Genomic DNA, 22439 nt, shown 5'->3' on the forward strand with positions numbered 1-22439 from the left:
GAGCCAGAGCCCAAACTCAGATCTATGCACAAGAACTCCAACAAAGCGGAGCTGAAAGATTACCTCCTTTGTGCTTCTGCTACAGGGATCTCATCCTTGTACCACATCAGTTTAGAATCGCTCAAAATGTTGAAGAACTGGCACCAAAGTTTCAGGTTTCCTGATGCATCAGAAAATTGTTCAGCCCTGATCTTACGAATCACCTGTGGAGCTAAGAACAGGGTGCAAAGAGATAGATGGTGAAAGACATGGTGCTGGCTGCAACTCTGGGGACAGGCCAACCTTCCCCAGTGCTGCTGCTTAGGACTTTGGTGTTAAGTATCATGAGTACATCAGCACAATGCCACCCAGTACAACATCACCTTTCCAAGGAAGGTCTCAAAACTCCAAATATGATAGGATGTAAGTGGTACAAACTTTCTCAATGGCACAGCACTGCACTGCTTAGAGGGGTTCAGCCAGAAGCAACACAGAACCACACTAGGCAACGTAGCAGAAAATACAGATCTACTAAAGTAGAGATTAGAGCAAGATGTTTACTTTTGCATGAGTGCTAATTTCTGTGTGACTGGCTCCAGCAAGCACCTCAACATTGGGATGAAGTCCCTTCTAACTCATCGTCACCACAGCTCAAATTAGCAACATGAGGCCTATTGGTCCTGTTACAGGATATGTGTTTGTGCACCTCCTGCACTCAGACAGATGAGCATCTGGCTCAACTTACCCAGCACATGCTTAGGGTAGACTTTTGGTTTTCCTGTTGCTGAAGGGTGATGCTGAAAACCTTGCAAATTTACAAAACTCATATGACCACAATTGGCTCTTACTGGCCAGGGATCAGGGACTTCTAGTAAGCATCAAGGGGATTACATCTTTCCTTACCTTTGAATGGGTTACTTGCTTTCTTGGACTCTGCTGGTTGCTCTTCTGGCTTAGCATCTTCAGGGACTTCGTGGTCTCTGCTGCTGTCACCTGTGGGCTCCTCGTACAACTTAGGAACCTCCAGCGTGGCCATCTTCTTTGTGAGGGTTGGTGAGCGCTTCTCTGTGGGAGGGGATGGAGCTGGGGCAGGGGTCTGCAACAGGCCTGCACTCTTTCTGGATTGCCATGGTGAAACAGTAGGGCTTCTTGCGTGCCCCTGGCTCTCCAGGCTTACCTCCTCTTCCTCCCCAACTTGCTTGGTTTTCGGCAGGTATATTTTGCGCCGGGCCCCAGAAGCAAGTTCCTCTGGTGTGGCACAAGGGAGCGTTGCCAGAGGGTCAGCAGGGCTCTCTTTCTCAGAGATCACAGGAGGCAAATTGGGTGCACTATGAGCAGGCTGCCCCACCGCTGCTGCTGGCACATTGCCCACCACGATGGAGGGCACAGAGAGCTGAAGTGGCCCCTCTGCCTCAGGAGCCATCTTGGTGCGTCTCTTCGGTGGCACAGGCCTGCAAGCCAGCATCTCCCTGCTGGTAATGAATTCCTCGTTAATCATGCCTGTGATCCGCCTGGATGTCCTGGGGGTCAGAGGCAAGTTCTCTGCTGTCTGGAAGAGCTGATTGTTTTGTACCTTTTCCAAAACCCTCCTTGAGGTGCGGGGGCTCAGGCCTGCGATGCCTATTGCTGGGAGCGGGGTTTCCTCTGTGGCGGACTGTTCCTCACCCCTGGGCACAGCATCTTCTTTTGTGGCATCCTTACTGCTATCTGACAAATGTAAAAGCAGCAGTAGATAGTTCTTCAAGGAGGAAACAAGGGTTTTGTGCTGCATTTTCTCCTCCAAAGTCATCTCTTGAGGTCTCTCAGGGCTAGGCAGGACGAGTGGTGCTTGTGGCTGAACCTCAGCACCTCTTTCAAAATTACCCAAAGGTGCTGCCGGCTGCTGGCTTGGAGTTGTGGCCATCTGCATTCCTCCTTCCTCCCTCTGAGGCACCACAGACACCGGTTTGGCATCTGCCTCCCCTGAAGTGCTGGTTGGAAACATCTCCTGCGGGGCAGCTCCATCTGCCTTTTTGGTTTCTGCGTCTTTGCTCACAGGAGGCAGCAGCTGGATCCCAGATGGAGCCTCCTCTGCTGAAGTCTCCGTCCCATGGCTGCTGCTAGCTGCAGGTGGTGCCTCCTGCACCACCAACGTCCCTACTGCAGCACCTGGGAATGTAGTGGGAATCAGCTTTTCCTCAGTCACACAAACTGAAGGAGGAGCTGGTGTTTCAGCCTCCTGAAGCCCCAAAGGTGTCTCTAGCATCTCAGGAGACAACGCTGCTACACTGCTTCCTCCTGCCTCTGTACAGGGCTTGCTCTCAGATGGCTCTACACCTTTCTCTTTGCTCTTCTCATCCTTTACTGCTGTCTGATGGGTGCTTTTCTCATGAGGAGTATCTTCTCCAGGCTCTGAAGGGCTCAATTTCTTTGGCAATGGCTCTTCAGTACCTTGGCTCTTAACCTCTTGATTTGACGGTCCTTGCTGGGTCTCCCTGCCCTCAAGAGTACAGGAATGTCCTTCTGCCTGTGCCCTGGAGGCAGGCTGCTCCCCGCTGGTCTGAGCGTGGTCTGCAGAAGGAGCTGGTGGCTTTGGTGTCTCCTGAAACCTTAGCCTGGGGTTTGTTCTTTTCCCAGTCCCCCGGGTCTCCTGGGAAACAGGTTTCTCTTTCCTGAGTTCCTCGAGCTTGTCGGCTTGTTGACTGCTCTCTATTGCTGGGCCAGACACTGGATGTTTTATGTCATTTGCAGATGGTCCTGCTGTTGTCACAACCTAGTCAAAAAAGAAAACAGGAAGTGAAATACCATTTTACTACCCGTGTCTGTTTAGCAGCATTGCCCAGCTTCTGCCAGAATTACGAGTCCACGAGTCTTAGCTATTCGAATCCAGCATCACTGGTACTCACTCATCCAGGGCCTCATGGCTTTGCCATCATCCCACAGTGCCCTGTCACACTGCACAAAATGGTTTTCCATTCCATTTCATCCTCTAACTCTGATGTCTTTCAGTGCCTTGCTTGTGCACAGCTAAGAGGCAGGACGTTCAGTGGCTTTAAATACAATCTCCTCTGACACGGTGACTTTCTGAGGGAAAAAAACCTTTTATTTTCACCAGCCATGGCTGAGGCCTTGTGTGAAACTCATCATGCTCCTTTTCAAGAGTCAGTACCCTCCCGACACTATATCCACTCTGAGATGGGGTTACTGGCATGTCACGCAGCGTCTGGATGAGGCTGCCCAAATGATTTGCAGTGAAACCGTATACCCTGGTGTTATCTGTGCTATTCAACCATCCTGTTTCTTTGACATTCAGGAAGCTCAAATGTTTCCGACTGCAGCTGCACAGCAGCAGACGTTTCAGCAAGCTGCCCACTGCAACAGCTGAACTTCAACCTGAGGAAAACTGGTGATATCTTCCAGACAAGGGATACTGTCTTAGGATGAGGCTCACAGGAGTCAGTGATAACACTGATGCATGCTCTGCCTGACCAATGCTCAGCTCAACATCAGGACATGCGTATAGGAAAAGGTCACGCACAGTCTCCATTTGCCTAAAGCAAGTGGGTCTACAGGTAGGAGATCCCAGAGGACCTGCTGCTCAAGTTTTTTTTCCCCAAAGGTCTCTACTGGCTCACAGACGGACAAAAGGAGTGAGCTCTATGCCATGCTGCTGGCCAGCAGGGACTGTTTGGCTGAAGAGGAGTTGGGGCTTTGGGGTGCAACAAGCTTATTTAGCAGAGCTTTTTGGAAAAGCACCTTTCCTAAAGCAGCAGTGAAGCAGCCTGTCCCAGTTTCAGCTGGGATGCAGTTAATTTTGTTCACAAAGGCTGTTATGATGCCATGTTTTGGACTTAGGGGAAAAACAAAGGTTGGTAACACACCCAAACTGAAGGTATGTAAAAGAAATGTGATAAAAGAAAACCATTTTCAAAATTATGCAAGAACTACTCCAAGGGTAATCGTCATTCAAATCCACTTTTAGTGCTACCCTTGTGCACGTGCAGTTTCAGAGCCTGATTACTGGCTGGCATCTTGCAAAGTCCTGCTTAGAACCCAAGGAGAAGTCCTAACCACAAGGCCCAGCTACGTCCCAAGAAGGGGAAAAAAAACGCTGCTAAGACCCTGTCTGGTTTACAGGAAAGATTAGAGGAAAAAAAAATAATCGTTGTCCTGGGGAGTATAAATAACAGACTTGGAGTCAGCTTCAAAGAGTTTTTATATGGCTTATTTGATCACACAAAAGCCTGACTACTTCCCCAGCACCATCAACTAGCTGAAGCATTCAAATTCAAATCAGAAGCGCTCCCTTTTGACTAACTCAAAAAGCACACTGGCTGACAAGCTACAGGTTTCCCTCTGTGAGCAGATTTTTGAGAAGGAAAATACCTTGATATATGTCAAAAGCTCAGGGATGCCACACACCAACAAATTCCACCCTCCTTCAGAGTAAGGGACAGAATAACACAGGAGGGAGACAAAAAGAATGGCTTTTCCATGGCCGTGCATCACAGTGATAATTTATTCTCCTGTATGTGCTGTTGATGTGATGTGTTAAAAACGTCAGTGGCTGCACTGCTTTGAGCCCAGGTGCCAGACTGTGTAACACAGCAGGTTTCTTACCAGCGAAGGGTGCTCTAGCTATGGTTAAAGCAACCTAGGAGAGGAAGAAAGGATATTCCTCCCCTGGAGCAGCCAGCGGTCCCACTTTCCATATCACGGCTACTTCCAAATGCACAGGTGCCTCCTCTCATACTGACGTGTACATCTATCCTTACTCAAACAATAGATCCTGATGGCAACCACAAATTGGACTCAGAGAACCTTTTGTCTGAGAAGGCATCATTAAAGGGAAGAAAAAAAAAAAAATACTGGTAGCTTCCAGTCTAATATTTTCATGGAAAAACGCCTCAGGTTAAGTGACAAAAATAGAAATTGACTAAAAGATGCAGTGAGGGTCAGGAGCAGGTGCAGCACTTTGGCTCTGCACTGCCACTGCAAAGAGACTTGCAAGAGTTTTTCCAAGAGGGGAGAGCCAAAAAATAGCCCAGGTCTACTGTATACACATTGCACTGTAAACAAAATTCAATGCCCTGCCCGCACAGCTCACGTGGAGTACCTGGCACGCTGCGCTCATTTGCATGGGGGGCTCATTAAATGCCAGCTGAAGCCCAGGCTCAATTGCTAAACTGGACAGATGTCATCAGTCTCGTGTACACACAAGGCATCCACCCCCAGCTACAAATAACCATTCACTGCTCCCTGCTGAACTGATTTGGAAACATTCTGCATGAGGTCAGCGTGCCGATTAAACCGGAGGGCTCACAGCACGCCCCGGGCCACTCGCAGCCCAGCTGTCCGGCTGCATGGCCTGACGTACATCTCTCCTCACCACCTCATCTGACATTTATTCAGGGATGGAAGCTCAGCTCTTTGGGCACACCAAGCCCAGGCAGGCTGTTTTCGAGGTGTTTTTGCTGGAGGAGACCTGAGAAGCCACAGCAGCAGCTTCCTTGGGGTACACACAGTGATGCAACGCTGCCACATTGGCTGTGATCTGTTCTAATTACCTCTGCACCAATGACTTTGTGCCCCTCAGACTTCTTCGCTGTGCGCTGGTCTTTCTTTCCCTTGGACGGTGCAGGTGCTGTATTTGAGGATGATGAAGCATCCTCTGCCTGCCTGCTGACACCCACAGGCCGTGGGGCAGCCTCACTCACAGCCTCTTCCTTGGTTCCCACCTCACCTTTCCCTGCTGTCTCTTTCACTTGATTATCAAAATACAATTCTTTCAAAGAGAAGTGTGTGTCACCATTAACTTTAGTGTCCTGATTCACAGCTTTCACAGGCTCTTTTGTCTTTGGAATATTTTCCTCTTCTTGATTGCTTGCCAGCCTCAGATGGGTGCTCCTGCGTAAGGGGACAGGAGGGGCAAACCTTGGATTTGTTGAGGGCTTCACCCTGTCTCGTCCACTTTCTTCTCGCTTCAAAACTTCCTGCTTTGCTGCTGGAGCATCCACCACTTTCTTTTTCTTTTTAGCTGCAGAGTCTTTGGCCAATGGCTTAGACACTAGATCTTCTACAGTCTCATAGATGTAGGCAAGAAAGCCATTCCCGTTCTCTTCTACGCTCTCCAAAGAGGCGTCTCCATTGGTGGTCACCTCTGCTTTCAAAGGTGTTATCAGTTTGCTTGGCAAGCCCGTCATGGTGTTTACCGGCTGCTCCTTTGAGTCAGACACATCCTCTCGTAGTCTGGATTTAGAATCAGTGACATGCACTTTTGCTGCATCCTCTTTCTCCCACAGAGAGGCTCCTGGCCGGAGATGCAGATCCCTGGCCAGCCTCCGCTTTCTCTGGAGCCTCTCTGGGCTCATTCTCTGCAAACTCTCCACCTCCACGTTCTCTTTCCCTCGTTTCTTGCTCTGTTCTATCTCTCGTAGTTTCTCTTCAGCCTTTCTCTTAATTTTGGCAAACCACTTCTGATGAATTTTGAACTCCGTCATGGTTCCCACTTCCAGCACACCAGAGCAGGACACGATGCCTTTGATATTTCTAGCGGACGCCTGGTAAATGCCTGCATCTTCTTCCCGGCACCTGGAAACCAAAAGCTCTGCATGAGACCTGCCCGTCCTCCCCAGCCCCTGTAGCTCTCTACATAAACGTACCCTTTCCCACTTCTTGCTGTGAAGGGCCAAAGACAAAGATGCTGGCCTATGCCCCTGGGCTCTGCCTGCTCTCTGCTCTACCAGATAAGCAATTCACATGTAAATCAGTGCCTTGTTCCCTCTGGACTGTTGCATGATGAAGGAGTTACAGACAGCACCAGGCTTTCTGACTGTTCTCAACCACATTCCTCCATGGGATCTTCTCCTCTCAGTCTGTCATAGCCTAACTTCGCTTCTTACATTCCTGTTCTTCCTCCACCCTACTGCCTTACCAAAGCCCTCCCACCTTGCTTCAAAGGCACAAAACACATGGACGCCATTTCCACCTTCACCCTTGGACTCCCGGCCCACAGAGCTCCCTGCAAGAGCCGAGTCAGTCCCCCATGGAAACCTGGAGCAGCAGAAAAGTCCTCACTGGAATCACAAGGATCACAGGACTGCGAGCAACACTGGTGTCTGTCTGACATCCCAAATCCAAGACACAAAATGCAGCAGGTCTCTGCACACTGGGGACAAGGTGTGCCTGGCTCTCCAGAAACACAACCCTCATTTAAAGATAAAGGAAGATGGCAGTCTGGGCATCCCTTCCCTAACCTCACAGTGGAAGCTATGAAAGAGGAAGGGCTGCAGCCTTATCCCCTCTTTTGTCTTTGCTCAGGACATCCCTATAGACTGCTTCTGCCCTTATCCTGCCTGATTCCTGAACCATCATCCTGAATGCAGCCAGTGCTTTCCCTTTGCTCACTTTCAGTCAGTCTCATCGCTCTGCTCCTGACTCTCACTGTGATAGCACACGCTGTTACAGCACTGGAAGACTCCAGGGAGAGGAATTTCTCCTGACCTTCCTCTTGCCTCCAGCATGACTGCTATCCCTGTGTGCAAGTCTCATCCTGATGTGATCTGGAGAGAAAAGCTAACAGGGAAGAGACAGTCGGGAACAATGCAAAGGGAAACATTGGCACTGGGGGGATCGCTACTGACAGCCAGTTTCTCCAAGTAATGAAAATGCACTCCCAACAGCAAGTCCAACTACTCTCCAGCTTCCCTACTCACTTGTACAGCTGCAGGGTGTGACGATTTCCATGATGGAAAATCTGGTACTTGGGTAAGCCACAGTAGCGGTCCATCTCCTCATTATCCTTGTACCACGTCACCTCCGGCTGCGGGTAACCTGGGGAGAAGGATGGACATCAGCATGAGGAATGCCGGACCAAGGAACACAGCAAGGGACAAGGAATCAGCAGCAAAACAAGACACTCTGGCAGAATACACGTTATTCTGGGCTCATCACATTCTTAAATCATGCAGCAGAGAAAGTACTGTGAGTAGAAACCAGAGGGGCTTATCCAAAGCTTTTACTGCTCCTAGGAAGAGAGCTATTTTTGAGGAAAAAATCCCAGCACTTCATTCCTGAGCAGAGGAGAGTGAATCACATGGCCATCTCCTGTAACACTGGCTGGGAGCAGACGGTGAGCACACTGTCACTTCTACGTGAAGAGGCATGTTTTGCTGAGATTAAGGCTTAGGTTAGAAAACAGGCATTCGTCCCTCCATGGAGCTCACAGCATTTTGCTAAGTGTCACAGCCTGTAAACCGATCCCAAAGTTTCCAGTGAACAGAAGCGGTCTTGATTGCATCACAGCCAGCTTGATGTCCTACAAATGTCACTTGACAACAGATGTCACCTGCCTTTTCAGCAGGATGACATCATGATGTGTGTGACTGGCTGGGCAACGAGCTGGGCACGTGGTCACACACTGCCCGTCACACTCAGCAGCGGTGGATCAGCAGGAGGGCATACAGGCATCAGAGCCCTCATCTCTCACCCACAGCAGTTCCAGCTGAGAATAAGAGCAGCCCATTTTTCAGGGGAAAACTGCTTAAGCAAGTGGTCACCATTCATCTCTCTGCTTCACACATGGCTCCTGGCACAGCCCAGCTGACCCTAAGGGCATGGGATAAAAGTTTCAACCATCTCGTCATGCCCCAGCTTAAGTAAGTGCATTCGGCAGTTGCTCCAAGCCCCAGGATGGGTATCTAAAGCTTATCCCCTGCCAACAGCCCTGTGCTACTGTTGCAAAGGAGGCCAGCACGCTGATCCCCACCAGCATCTCCAAATGTGGTCTGCACATCAATCTCTTCCCACAGACAGCACTGGCCAGGACCCAGACTACGCAGGAGCACACAGAATGCCCAGCCCCAATGGCTACGATGTATGGAGTGGGCAGGGACAGGACACCAACAGCCTACCCAAGATACTTCCCAATTGCTAGCCCACTGATTTCAGGGCTGGCAATCAAAATTTTTAATTGAAAGTCTCCAGGAGCCACCTGCTTGCATCAGTCTGAAGTGCCAGGAGCCTACAGCAATGTCCAAGCCCAGCATACATCTGTCTCTGTAAATAAGGTCCCACAGCAGGAGTAAAACAGCATGAGTAAAGACTCATCAATAGGAATCATCTCTGGTGCTGGCTGATATGTAATGCCTTTGACCAGGAGCTAAAGCAGCACATGTTGAACCTCCTCCCCTAGCCAAAGGGAGATAAAAGAGTACTGCAGCAAGGGGATCACCAGAGACTGGCCCTGCTGCTTGTATTTTCCACACATATTAGCTACTGACTACACATGGCAGCAGGACCCCAAGCCAAATGAGCGCACAGTGATTTTCTACTGCTCCAGGGACAAGGAACAAAACAGTTTTCATGTACAGCTCACACTTCATTCAGAGCAGTCCTACCCTTCCTCAGGCTGTCTGCACACAAGACCTTTAAAGGCCCCTCAGCTATTAGTACAGCTAGCTGGCAGGTAGGTTTTCCTAATATTCTGTGAACATTCTGTGAGCCATCACAGTACTTCATTCTGGGAAATGCAAGCATACCACTTCCAAGAAACCCTGCAATGTCCCCCCGTGGCCTCTGCATCTGATGCCAACGCCCAGCTGACATCTGCTGCAAAGAGCTGTAATTCCTACAGCTGCTCAGTGCCTTGACAAAAGGCTTTTTTTCTTATTAAGCCTGAAATCTCTCTGGCTTGTTGCATTTATATACCTGCTCCCCCTCAGACAAGTGGTGGTGGCTGCAAATAGCCCATTTCAGAACAGAGCAGCCATTCACAAAATCAAGCTCTCACCTTTCCTAAGCCTGTCCCTGCTGCAGCCCCCTTGCAGCTGGTGCAGAGAGGGATTTGCTGGCAGCTGGTCTCCTGCATTTCACCAGCGAGCACCTCACTTTTACAGACATACATTCCTGTGGAGGAGGACAGGCTCCTGCCGCATTCCCCAGGCATCTTCAGCATCAACAAAAGCCACTGGGAAATGCATCTTCCAGCAGCATTGTTCTACCACGACAGCCAAGCACTGCATGGTGCAGGAGACCTTCTAAGCCCAGGTTTTTAATAGAAAAATTACCAAGTTTAGATCAAATACCCCTTTTTTTTTTTTTTTTTTTTTTTTCCTCCCCTGAAGCTATTGAAGCCTGAGAAGCTTTTGTGAACTCATCCAAAAACATTTGCATCAGGGACTCAAAATCACCCGGATAAGGTGTTTATAGCAATCTCAGCTGTCATTTTACGGGGCAGGAAATTGGGAAGTTGAGCTTCTGAAGCTTGGTAAGGTGAAAAGAGTTTGGAAACATCTTCATACAATCTCTTTGATTTTCCATTGCTCCTCTACACAAGCCATCTTGGGGCTTTAGGCAGTTTTGGGAGGAAAATTCATGGCAAGATCTGATTCCTTCTACCTATGGACTCAGTAATGCTGACAGAAGGGCCAGACACTCAGCAAGGCAGCGTCTCTCCATGCCACTAGCCTGAAAGTGGCACTCACTCCTCATTCCTCTCTCCTGACTGCCCCAAACCTTGCCATCTTCTACCTCCCTGCTCATCACCTGCCCCATCCCCAAAGCCACAGCCTCTGTGTCTCCCCACACAATCTCCATGCAAGCAATTCACTCTCTCTATTCAAGCATTCTCAGAGAGATTGTTTGAATTGCTGGTGGTCCTGTGTGGAGCCAGGAGTCACTCTCAATGATCCTTGTTGGTCCCTTCCTAAGGAGGGCAGAAATGCTGCTGAACAAAACTGCCTGTGAACTGGTAATACCTGGTACTGATGTAATAGTCCTGGTAGACACAGTCACCACCTCCCAGAGTGAGCCTCACTCCTTGAAAATCACAGCAAGCACTCATAGACCCATGCCCCCTCATCCAAACTCCTGTGATTCATCAGCCTGCATCTCCCCTCCCAAGCCAACACTATACAGAGACAGCTGAAAAGCTGTAAAATGCTTATAGCACCTTCAATAAGGGATACTCTCTGTAGAGAGCCCTATAACTCCTCACAGGAGAGGCTCTGAAGGATGAGACCCCTGAGGTCTTGAAATCCAGTCAGGCCCACCAAAGAAACAACTTGGTGCAAAGAAGCTGAGTGCTCCTCTCCTTTGTGAGAAATTACACAACAAAATCATGTCTTGCTGTTTTCTTCATTCTCAGAGAATAAAGGCTGAACTAGTTTTGCCTAGAAATGAAAACATGTCATCACTGATGCACAATTTGACCCAAAACAATCAAATAAGATGTGCTAGGGACTCCAGCAGCAGCAGAACAAAGCTGGAGAACCAGAAAACAGGAGAAAAGCAGGGATTGTGCAGCTACCTGAAAGCATCAGGAAGCCTGCCTCAGACTTACTTTCTTTCCTGCTGGCTCCCAGAACATTTCAGAGGCTGGCTCTTCAAATATTTGCATTGTGCTGCTTTCCTAGGAAAGACCAGTGAGCCTCTGGTATTCACAGATAAGGATCTGCACTGGAATTCATTATCAGTTAAGAAGCAGCAAGAAAAAATGTCATTGTAGGTCATGTAAATGCATATGGGGCTTCAGAGCAACAGCAAGAGTAACTGACTGTCAGCCCTTTGCCTCCTGTAAGGCTATGATCCAAGGTGTCCCTGGACTCCAATCACAGCAGCAGGACTGAGCTGGTATCACACCAGCCACTGGCCAGGGATGCAACTGTCACCTCCCTTCTCCCTGCACTATCTCCCTCTTGAATATGAACATCGTAACAAGGGGGAGATATGTGAACACCAGATCAGACCACCAGTGGACTTTTCTCTGCACTTCATGCTCAGTGCCCCAGAGAAATCGTCAGCTGCTATAACAGGCCACAGGACCACATGCAAGGCATTCAGACTGACCACGTGGCACAGAAGGTCTGGGTTGTTTAAGGGCTTTTCTACGGAAATTCCTAATTTTGGGAGGAGTCTATTAATTTAAATGCACAAAGATATCCTCCAGTCTAGCTCACTAAGTGTGAAAATGGCTGCATGCTGAAGATGCTCACTTGATGCTTTCTTTCACTTTATCAGAAGTGACACCAGCATCGATTTTTCGACTTTGTATACGACACCACATCGTGCCACCCAGCACCAACGGGTCATCCAAAGCTGGAAGGCAGCCTTCTGCCTACAAACAGCCAGGAATGGCTACAAACTGGATAGAGAACATATCTGTCTCCACATAAACTTTGATAGGTACAAGCAGAGGCATTCCTTGGCAGCATGTCTCCTGCACAGTGAGCAGTTTCTCATTTTTTCCAGGAGATGCTGGAAAGGACATGGACGTGGCCCACTTATGTAGAGCTGATGGTATCATCCGGACTTTGGAAGAGAAGGGGTCTTTTCGAAGGAATTGTCCACCCCGCGGTGCATCTGGGGAAGAGTTAAGCCAGAACTAGGCACTGTAAAAGAAATTCTGAAAGAAAGCAGTGCTTTTGCATGCCTCCACACAAAGCAGTCACACTCTGGGCTCGCACCACCATGACACTTTCAGTTAAGGAGGAGAGAAGGGCATCTGCTATTACTCAAGATCTTATAACATATCCAAACATCACTCATTTTTTGACCTCTGACACTCTCTGCTTGCAAAATGATGAGTTACATGCCACTGCACAATATGTAAAGCTTTTCCTTTTTAATAAATTAAACCAGGAAAGCCCTAATGAAGAGCACGGCTTGGAGGCAACTCTAGCAGCCCAGTTTTACCACAGGAGCAGGAAGCCGCCTGCTAAGTTAATCATCAATTAAGCCAATGTACCACCTGTAGCCCTGCAAGTTCAGAGAGCCAGACCTGTAAAACAAGTGAATCATATGAGAAGAGCCAAGAATTCAAAGCAGGAGGATTTCAGAAAAGGGGTTCAGTATGTCCTTCATTGCATGCAGCTTATTTGCAGCATCTTTATAACAGCAAACTGGATTCCCTCAATCTTAGGCAAGCCTTGGTACTTGAGATTATGAGGCTTATTGGAGGTACTCTCCTCATTAGAGAGGTAACAAGGTTTTTCAGTTAGTCTCACTGAGTAAGCTGTCAGTATAAGAAACTTACACAACTGCTGATCCTTCCTTGTATTATCTGTAAACAGATAACTACTATGAAAAATAAAAAAAAAAAAAAAAAGAAAAGAAAAAAGAAGAGAGCAAAGTTTTAACATCCTTGTATTTAAGAGGCAAAAGCTCACCAGCAAAGGAGTTGCTTGCCTTTACATCAGTGCTTTGCCATGCCTCTTCGCCACACCTCAGCACTAACTCTATCTTTCAGCCTCCTCCATCTCCCTCTATATCCCTTGACCTAAATCCTTCCTGCTCAGGGTTAGATTTTAGCTCACTGGGCAGAAACTGGTCTTTATTTCAGATACTGACAGATACACGTTTATCACTGATGCAAATTTACAGCCAACAGTGAGAGCTAAAGTTGGCTCCAGTGTAACAGTCTTCTTCATTCCTGAGGTGTGAAATCCAGGATTAGAGAAGCACAGACCAGGACAATAAAGTATCACTTGCCCAAGCAGTAATCATCATATTCCATTTCCTGGTCTTCAATCTGCACTGCTTGAGATGTTTGGTTAGGCCTTTGCTTGTTTACAGTGTCAAATGTTTTCCATTGATTCCCCCATCAAATTAAAGCTGAAATTGTCATGCAATTGCTGAATCTTTACTTGTCAGTATGACAACATTGGACTTGTTACGTGTCGCCTTGTTATTGCTTACTCTAGTCTTCAACTAGCACAAGTCTAGCAAGTGAGACAGGACCAGGTTATTCACTGAAGACACTGTTACCTGTCACTATGCACGTGAATTTAGCATCAGAGTCTTCGGACACAGAACGAGATTTGATAGTGGTTTCAAATAGTGGCTGGGTTTCCTCCGTCAGCTGGGAAATGATTGCGCAGAAGGTGCTCCTGGAAGATTCAAGAAGCATTTCTTAGAGATCAAAGTACTAGAAAGAAATCAAAGGGTTCCCTTCCTATCTCATCTCAGAAGCCTGTCTGTGCTGTGTTCTTGTTAGACATGCCCTCCTTACCGCCCATCATCGCTACAACAGGTTTTTCACAAGTCAAGAGTCATAGTATTTGACTGTTTTTTCATTCCTGAGATGATTCTGTCAATTTAAAGTGTCATTTGGGACACATCTCCTTTGTCTATGAAGCTATTAGGGTAATGCATGTCAAGAATAATTTTAGTTCTGTATCACATCTGAACGTGTCTTTGATCAGCCAGCAGGCTCAAACCATGACATTAACAAAGTAGCTTCGCTCTCCTGGTACTGCCACTGTTATTCCCTTCACTGAGATTTTATTTGTGAAGATTTCACATTGCAGTTCCAGGCCAAGTGTGAATCGGATATGGTTCGTAAGCATATGGCCCTTGAGCCTGGCTTGCACCTTCCTGTGCTCAGGAATTACATGATGAGTGCTTCACCTCTCACTGCTGCTGTAGGCACTCACAGTACACACTCCATGAGTCCATGCACTGACCCCCAAGTTCAGGCTGCAAGATCCAAACAGCCAGGACCATCCAAACACCCAGTGCCATCTACAAATCTCATAAAAATTGATCTCAGAGTCTCCAGGTACTTAGATGCCATTTGAGCATAGCACTAAATCAGCATACAGTACTGCCAACCCGGTTGGAGTATCACCAAGACAGGCCCTGGAAGATCGGGTCTCTCTCTCTCTCTCTTTTTTTTTTTTTTTTTTTTTTTAAAAAAAAAAAAAAATTTTTAAAAAAAAAAAAAAAAAGATTAAAAAAAAAAAAAAAAAAAAGGATTTAATTCCAACTTCAATCTTCATTTGGATAGTGCTCTGGCGCTCTTGGAAGGGAAGAATTTCTTCTTTCATTTTCTCCTCTGCAATTAAAACACTACATGTTTACACTGGGAGAGAGGATCCCAAGGTCTCAAGTGCCAGGACCTTAGGAGAAACAGCAAGTATTGCAGTGGAACTGGTAGCTAGCAGCTCTGCTAAAACACTTTCAGCAGTGGAAGACACATTCCTTAAACACTCTAGAGTCATGCAAGAGGTGGAACAAACCCCCAGACCACTCCTGACACAGCGCCACTACGAGCAGAAGGGCTCTCAGCGCGTGCTGACGGCTGTGAGGAGGACACCAGCCTCACAAGCAGCCCCCAGCTCACAGGCAGGATGCTGACACTGCTGCTACTCATGCTCTACCTGCTGAGGAAGCACTCCGGTTCAAGGAAATACCCAAATCCACGTGCTTAGCATGAAGCCAGCAAGGTCAGGCACCGCAGCAAGGATTGAACCTCACACACAGCTGAAGGCACCTGAAGAGCTCCAGCCACAGCAACTGCTTCTTTCATCCATCCAAAAAACTTACCTGGAGGCTGCAGTGCTACAGTTTTCACTCCGGCTTCCCATCAGCCTCAGCTTATGAGAGATGCAGGGAGATGGATCCCTGAGTGACAAAGGGCCGGGGGGCAGCACGAGCCTCACCCAGCTGCCAGGCGCTTGGCATCGGGGAAGGGAAGAGGATGGAAGGTGGGGCTGTCGCAAACTCGACTTATCTATTGAACAAGGGTTATGAGCTGTAGCCAAGCAGCTGAGGGACAGAAGTTACAAAGTAGATGCCACAGCTTGGGCTTCTTCCTGTGGAAATCAGTGGTCCCCAGGAGACTGGTCCTGGCAAAGCACCCCTCTCCCCAGCCACACGGCTAGGAAGGGGCTGTGGATACCAAAAGCTGCCAAAGCAGAGAAACCTTTCCATATGCCAAACCAGGGAGACAACAAAACTCCCATTTCCAAAGAGCAAGGCAGAAAATCCAACACTGGCAGTTGCTGGTGAGGTTCTGATGCACGTTTTGTCAGTCCTAGACCAGTAAATGCCTTACAGATCCACACAGTGAAGTCACAACTCCCCAAGCATCAATGACCATTTCATAACCCAGCAAGTGAACAAGTTCAGCATCTTCAAAAATAAAGTGATGTGCACACACATAGTGACACTCGGGACCAAGTTTAATCCCAGCACCACATCACTGCAGTCCTGGGAGTAAACCTGGTCCTTTCAGTGCAAATCCCAGAGCCAGGAGAAACACCGCAAAGGCTACTGAATGCTCCAGGAAAGCAGCAGCACCAGGAGCTGAGGACTCCACAGGCACGGCAGATTAATATGATGAGACTTGCTCAATGCACACTTGGCAGTGAGCCCTGGAAAGTCTCTTTAATCTTTCAAAGAAACCATTGTATTAGTCACAGGCAGGTTTTAGAGGCTGCAGCACTGTGGGGCTCTCAGCTGACTCATTCCAGCTGCAATGAGACTTGTCCAATTCAAATTGGTTTCTAAACCAGTAATTCTGAGCATACAAGAAATCTGATACAAGGCAGCAGCCGCTCTTCCTCCGGGCCTTCCTGAAGGTGCATCTTTGTTGCACAAAAAGCCCTAAGGACCAGGAAGAGGACACCAGCAATTCAGTAGCCTTTTAAAATTAAAGAGGGATTTCCATACAAAAGCAGTGCGCAGGAAAAGGAGATTTGAGAAGCGATTTGCTTTTTCTTCATCGCAATTTGCTTTTCCTGACATTTTGGTTAACAATCCCATGGCAACCAAAGTGTTCAGGAGAGGCTTCTCCTTCCACCATCAATCCTCTACGTGCTTCTGCAGCAAATCGGCAATGCCCACTGACTTCTTTTGCCAAAGGCAAGGTCCAACCATTCAAGTGCACATTGTGGTAGAGACCAAACGAAGGAGGATCTTTATGGTAAAGCAAAGGATGGTGGGAAAGGAGAAAAATTTCTTCTTTGAAAGCGTCAGGGCAGGCACATCTAATTTTTAATGTCTCTGTATGGAAGTCTCACTTTAATATCACTTAGCAGCTGAACAAACTGTACACCCATCCTTTGGCCACAAAAGGTGAACATTTCTTGCACCTTAACACAGGAATTACAATGAACATTCACTTTGCTGTCTGCAGTTCAGGCAAGCATTAGGAACACAACCGTGCAGAATAAGTTTGTTAGATCACCCCAGGGCTCTCTTTAATTAGTACCTGAGCATTACAGATTAATCAGATGCAGTCAGATTCAGCAAAGTGTTTGGTCAGAGAAGTTTAATGCAATGTAGTTTTACCTTCCTAAACTGGAGAGAGAGAATCTGCTGCTTGATAAGCTAAGCAAAAAACAGCATAAAAAACATTAGATAAAGAAGCATGAAAAGGAGCTGAAATAAACTGTTACAGAGAGATATTAATGTGAGTTGTTTTGCACAGGTCACAGGTCCTATTAAAAGAAGGTACAGCTGCCTTACTCAGGCTGACTGCCAGGATGAGCAAGTTACATTGTAAATTGAAGTCAAAGGCTGTAAAAATGAAACAGTCGTTAACTGCAGAGAATAAGTGCAAGGATATTTATACAAGTAGGTTTCCAAGAAGCAGCACCTGAGCCTTCCATGCATCGTCCACAGCGCTGCGCTCAAAGCAGGCAACTCCACTGGGAAGCTACTCGGTTAAATGGTACTTGAGAGTACAGCTCACTGCATGCCCATGTCTCTGCTGGCAAGGAGGTGGCCTCAGATTGTGGTCTCTATTTTTCTCAGGACAGAGATACCAGCTTTTTTGAGAAACTGAAAACGCTATGCTCATTATATGCTGCTTTCCAGTTTGCCAGCCAAATCACTGGGATTAGGAAAAAAAAAAAAGAAAAACAACCACCTGGAACTTGCAGGCATCTACAGTTTATTTTCCTCTGCAGAAATGCTCTGGTGTAGCATTAACCATTTCAGGGAATAAAAATCAAATACAAATCCTACATGAGAAACCTGGATGACCTACTTACCAGCAGCAGCCCCAGAGGAGCACCTTCAGGGACCCACATCCACCACGCTGCCATTTCGTGACAGCAGCTCCTGTGGGGCAGTAGGACCCTTAGCAGTCAGGAGAGGTTCATCAGCCTGCCCTGAGCTCATCAACATGGGAATCAGAAGTCCAACTAAGTAGCTACCATCTAGCCAGCAGCATGCAAGCCCAGTGTGACCCAGTAGGATTGTTACGTACACTGCAACCCCACCATACAGCCTCAGAGGTGATTGCAGCACAGGCAAGTCATCAGTTGGGATGTCAGAAGTCACACTCCAATACTGGTACATGCAGATGGATCAAACCTTCTCAGCCTGAGGAACACTACTGAACAATCAAACTTTAGTGCTTTATGATGCTGCCGCGGGAGGAGATGCAGAACTAAGAAAGGCATAAATCTTCAGGTCTTCTACTAAATGACCTCCTCCTAGCTCTGTGCAAGTCCCAGTCACACAGACATCAGCATGACCCAGAATCTCACCCTAGAAGTGACTATAGAGGGTCTCTGAAAACTGCTACTGCCAGCCCCACAGCACTTCCACCTGTAGCACTTCTCTTCCACACCCACAGAGATAAGAATTGAAGAAGTAGTTCTGCAAAGACAGATTAGGTAGAAGTCCGAGACAGCTGCTCAGGAGCAGCTCTAGGCCCAAAAACATGGGGTGGCACTTGCTCTTTTGGCAGCAGCTTCACTCTCTCCACCCCCAGCCACATGATTTTGATCCCTCCCTATTGCCAACACTGCTGCTGATGGGGAGCTACCCAGCCAGAAAAGGATCGCATAGCAGCCAAAAAAGGCTGATGGTCAGCTACCCAATCCATTTTGCAAACACTGAGCTGGTTCATGGGGGAAGTCCAAGGAACAGCACTTTTGGCTTCCCAGCTGAGCCCCAGCATCTGAGATATTTCTTTAAGCCCCAAGCCAGATCTGCCTTTATATGATCTGCTTTACTGACCCTCACTGCCCCCAGACATCCCGACAGCTTAGGGGAGCAGCAATTCCACTTGAGCTGCTTGCTGCCAGTGGGATCAAGCATCCTACCACCCGCAACCATCCCACTAGTAACAGGTCACCTCACACCACAACCCCACTCTGTCCCCAATTCATGGGCATACATAGGCCCAATTCCCAGCTTCTTCAACAGTAAAAGAGAGTGTTACATCTCATTACAAAGGAAACTGTCTCCCTGTGACCTCCAGGAATATAAAGGACACAGGCATCGCTTGAGGATCCGGAAGGGAAGATCCTAAAATGCCCACTGGAGAGTGCAAGCACAGGCAGAACAATGTTTTAAACATGCTTTATTTGCCTGAGATGGATGGGGACGTGTCTTGTCTCTTAATCACACAAAAGACTGAAGCCAGAATGAAGGGTGCCTGTGCCCCAACCCCTTGTGCTCACATATGCGATCAAGTGGTGAACACAGTTAGCAGTTTTAATTCCCAGCGCTGAGCATGCAGCCCAGGCTCTATTCACTGCATGCCCCAAAACATTACACTCAACATTGGACTGCTGATCTCTTGAGGAGCCGTCTTAATATCAAAGAAAAAAAGCATGTGTTAACTAAAGTTTAACCTCAATATGCTAAGGAACGAAGGAAGTTGTTTTAAACAAACCAGAGATTTAAGCCCAGAGAGAGTAAGATCAAATTCTGAAAGCCGCAGCTACAACAGCCCTGCCTGCAGGCAGCTGGCATTTCACTTCATTTTAATTAAGTTTACAGCATACCCACACAGAGCTGCACCAGCATAACTACATCAGACTCTAAACCAAACCTATTAGCTTGGAAATGTGGAACTCCTGCACAAGGCACGACAGATGCCCCAGCACGCCTAGTCTGATACGCCTTGGGATTGGAGCGTCCATATCCTCAGCTCTCCAGAGACTTGTTAGTGTACACAGTATGGGATTCTGCTAATTAAATGCAGCATCTACAGCGGATGTGTATCCTCTGAGCAAGCTCAGGGGCTGGTGGATGTAGGCAGCAGCTTACTTTATCCTTGCACATCTAAAGCGGGCAAATCAAGGGCTAAATGTACAGGAGAAAGGGGATTCTGCATGCTTAGGCTGGAGAGGTCTGCTCCACGCACCTCCAACCCCAGTGGGAAGAAATCCTCTGCAGGCATCTCATCTATGAAGTGAGGGACAGCTTGTTGAAAGCTAGCCCTGAAAATACAGGTCTGGTTATTAACCGCTGTTGCACTGACCCATGAGAATTACACCCCTCTGTTGTTCTTCCATGTGGCTTCTACCTGCCTCAGCTCTTCTTTAAATTCCATTTCATCAGATGCTTTCAACATTTTTCATCCTCTTAAAGGTTTTAGCCCTTCAACTACTTGTAATTTCCTTTGGAAATGAAGACGGTCTTCCCCATTTTTCATGCACTTGCCAAATTTCAGTCATGCTGCAAGGGCAGGAGGCAGAACTGTCAACACCATTCACTTCTTAATCACTAAAAATATCGCTCAAGCTGATGGCCTAGGCTGGTTCATCACCCCACTGGGACTGAGAAGTTAATTGCTTTAAAAACATAGATTTTAAATCCTGCATTGTTTCTAATCCCTTTCATGTAGTCACTGCTTGAAATTCCCCTTTATTTCTTCACTCCCAGATAGAGAAATCATTCTCCTTCCAGCTCTGGGCTCCACATGGAAGTTGACAGGAGCTTAGAAGATGGAATATGCTTTGCATTGGCTCCTTCCTCACATGTCCGACTGCATGGATCTCCTTGAGCTGCAACAGTCATTAATATATTTCAGTGCTTTTCCACAGCACGAAGACTGAGCTGCGCTAGCTGTCCAGAGCAGCAAGTAAACAGAGAAATGCATCAATGACACCAAGTCTGAGACCTCCAAGTTATGCTGCGATGGCAATAGCAGTGCAGAAAAACTCCCCAGAAGAACCCAAGAAGAGGAGAGCAGAACAAGCCCAGGGCAGAAGGACTGCTCCAACAGTCCCGTGCAGACACTCCCTCCTGCTGCCACTCTGCCCCATGCTATTATTGGGCTTGTTTTGCACACGTGGGCTTCTAAGTATAACATTCCATATGAACTTCTCTGCCTCTAAGGTTAATACTGCCTGAGAAAAACACAAGCCACTCAGAGCGCTTTCTTAGCTGTTGGTAGCCACTCATTTCACATTTTTCAGAGCCAGCAACAAGGCCTCCACGTCCACATGGTTATGCTTAAGGCCTCTTCCCTGCCACGTGTCCCGCTTCTTATCAAACACTCCATGCACACACGGAAAAAGTTTGTGTTTCACGTACTGCAGCAGTAATTATCAGCAACCTGGCGATAAAGTAGCTGTGAGCACCATGGAGCTGCACATTGTTATTTTACTGACTGGAAAATAGATCTATTGAGTCTCTACTTGTCAAGGTCACAGAGTAAATTGTTGCTAGGCTAAAGAAGTACGGTATTTTTCTGCAGGTAACTCATTTTGAGCTTAAATGAAGAAGGACTTGCATGCAACAATTCAGAGCTAGATGCCAACACAACAGAAAGTGGAAAACAAACTATGTTGCGTGCTCCTCCATCAACCACAGTTACACTCAGAATGATTCAGATCTTGCACTTTAACTCCCAAGTATAACTGCCTCTATTGTCCACATTAACTAGTACTAGTTGAAAGACAACAAGGAATGTGGAAGGACAAAGAGCAGAACGAGTGTTGGACAACAAGACACCCAGCTAAGCTGACATTTCTCTGATAAGTCATTGTGTGTAGATTTCTGTGACTGTGAGTTGGAAAAGAAACAATGTGAAAGTAGAGGTTTTTTGTAACTGCTCTTCTAACTTCCCTCTTTGGGACCAGCTGATGCTGCAGGATGTGAGGCACAGTCAGTGGGAGAGAACAGCTTCATTCATCCAAGAGCTTCCTTGCCTTGAGGCAGGAGGAAGATGGAGCACATTTTAATTCTATCTCCTGGAAACTGCCTCTGTTCTTAAGGAAACCACACTACTCCCCATTACACAATGAAACGTGATATTTAACACTGCTCTTGAAGGGCACTGTTTGTCCAGCTCCATGTCCCGATCTTCCACCCTGGGTTATTAGTTCACCTCTACTTGACTTTCAGCAGATATCAACTGGATGCTGTAGAAAGGGTTGAAAAAAAATGCAGCTTGGGATTATTATTCATAGTGTCACTACTGACAAGGAGCCCTACTCAAACAGGCACTGTTGCTCATATAGGTATACCCACAGGAAAAACAAACATCTCCACCCTAGAGAGCCTACAGTGAGGAGATCAGCCCTTCAATGCTTTTGCCTTTGTCTTTCAAGTAGGCACTGGATGTGCCTCCTTTCAAAATCTGTCAGACAAGACAGATGCACTGAATTCCCTCAGATGCCACAGCTGGTACCTTACTGGTACACTGGTTTACACTGGTTTACTGGATTTACACTGGTTACTGACAAAAGCAAGGTGCTACAAGAAGTTACAGATGCTCAATGATGAGGAGAGAACTCCTCTGAAATAAGAAAGTAGCCATGCTTTTCGGGAACTAAGCATCCTTGAGTTTACAGCTCATTATTACAGCAACAGACCTTTTCACCTTCACTTGATATGAAGTGCAAAGCAAGTGATACAAGACTGGGAACTGCTCCCAGCCAGAAAAGCCAGATGCACAGAAAAATCATGGCAAGGCACTCTCCTGAGCTCAGCTGCCACCACAACCAGAA

The 22439-nt window shown here is 47.3% G+C and overlaps 1 protein-coding gene across 4 annotated transcripts in view; it reads right to left on the reverse strand.

Annotated features, from left to right (window-relative positions):
* Positions 1 to 22439, reverse strand: part of ALPK3 (alpha kinase 3) — a 30374-nt gene that overhangs the window by 4278 nt on the left and 3657 nt on the right. Inside the window, exons 2-7 of one of the 4 annotated variants that reach the window (XM_042885797.1) lie at positions 17032 to 17070; positions 13723 to 13844; positions 7674 to 7791; positions 5526 to 6549; positions 883 to 2731; positions 64 to 211 (exon numbers count right to left, since the gene is read on the reverse strand). In XM_042885797.1, the coding sequence (XP_042741731.1) occupies positions 64 to 211; positions 883 to 2731; positions 5526 to 6549; positions 7674 to 7791; positions 13723 to 13844; positions 17032 to 17070 (3300 nt within the window). The other 3 variants (XM_042885798.1, XM_042885800.1, XM_042885799.1) reach the window with 3 other exon arrangements.

The sequence above is a fragment of the Lagopus leucura genome, unplaced genomic scaffold, assembly GCF_019238085.1.
Source record: "Lagopus leucura isolate 7727_CA_CO unplaced genomic scaffold, USGS_WTPT01 Super-Scaffold_100052, whole genome shotgun sequence".
NCBI classification, from domain to species: Eukaryota; Metazoa; Chordata; class Aves; order Galliformes; family Phasianidae; genus Lagopus; species Lagopus leucura.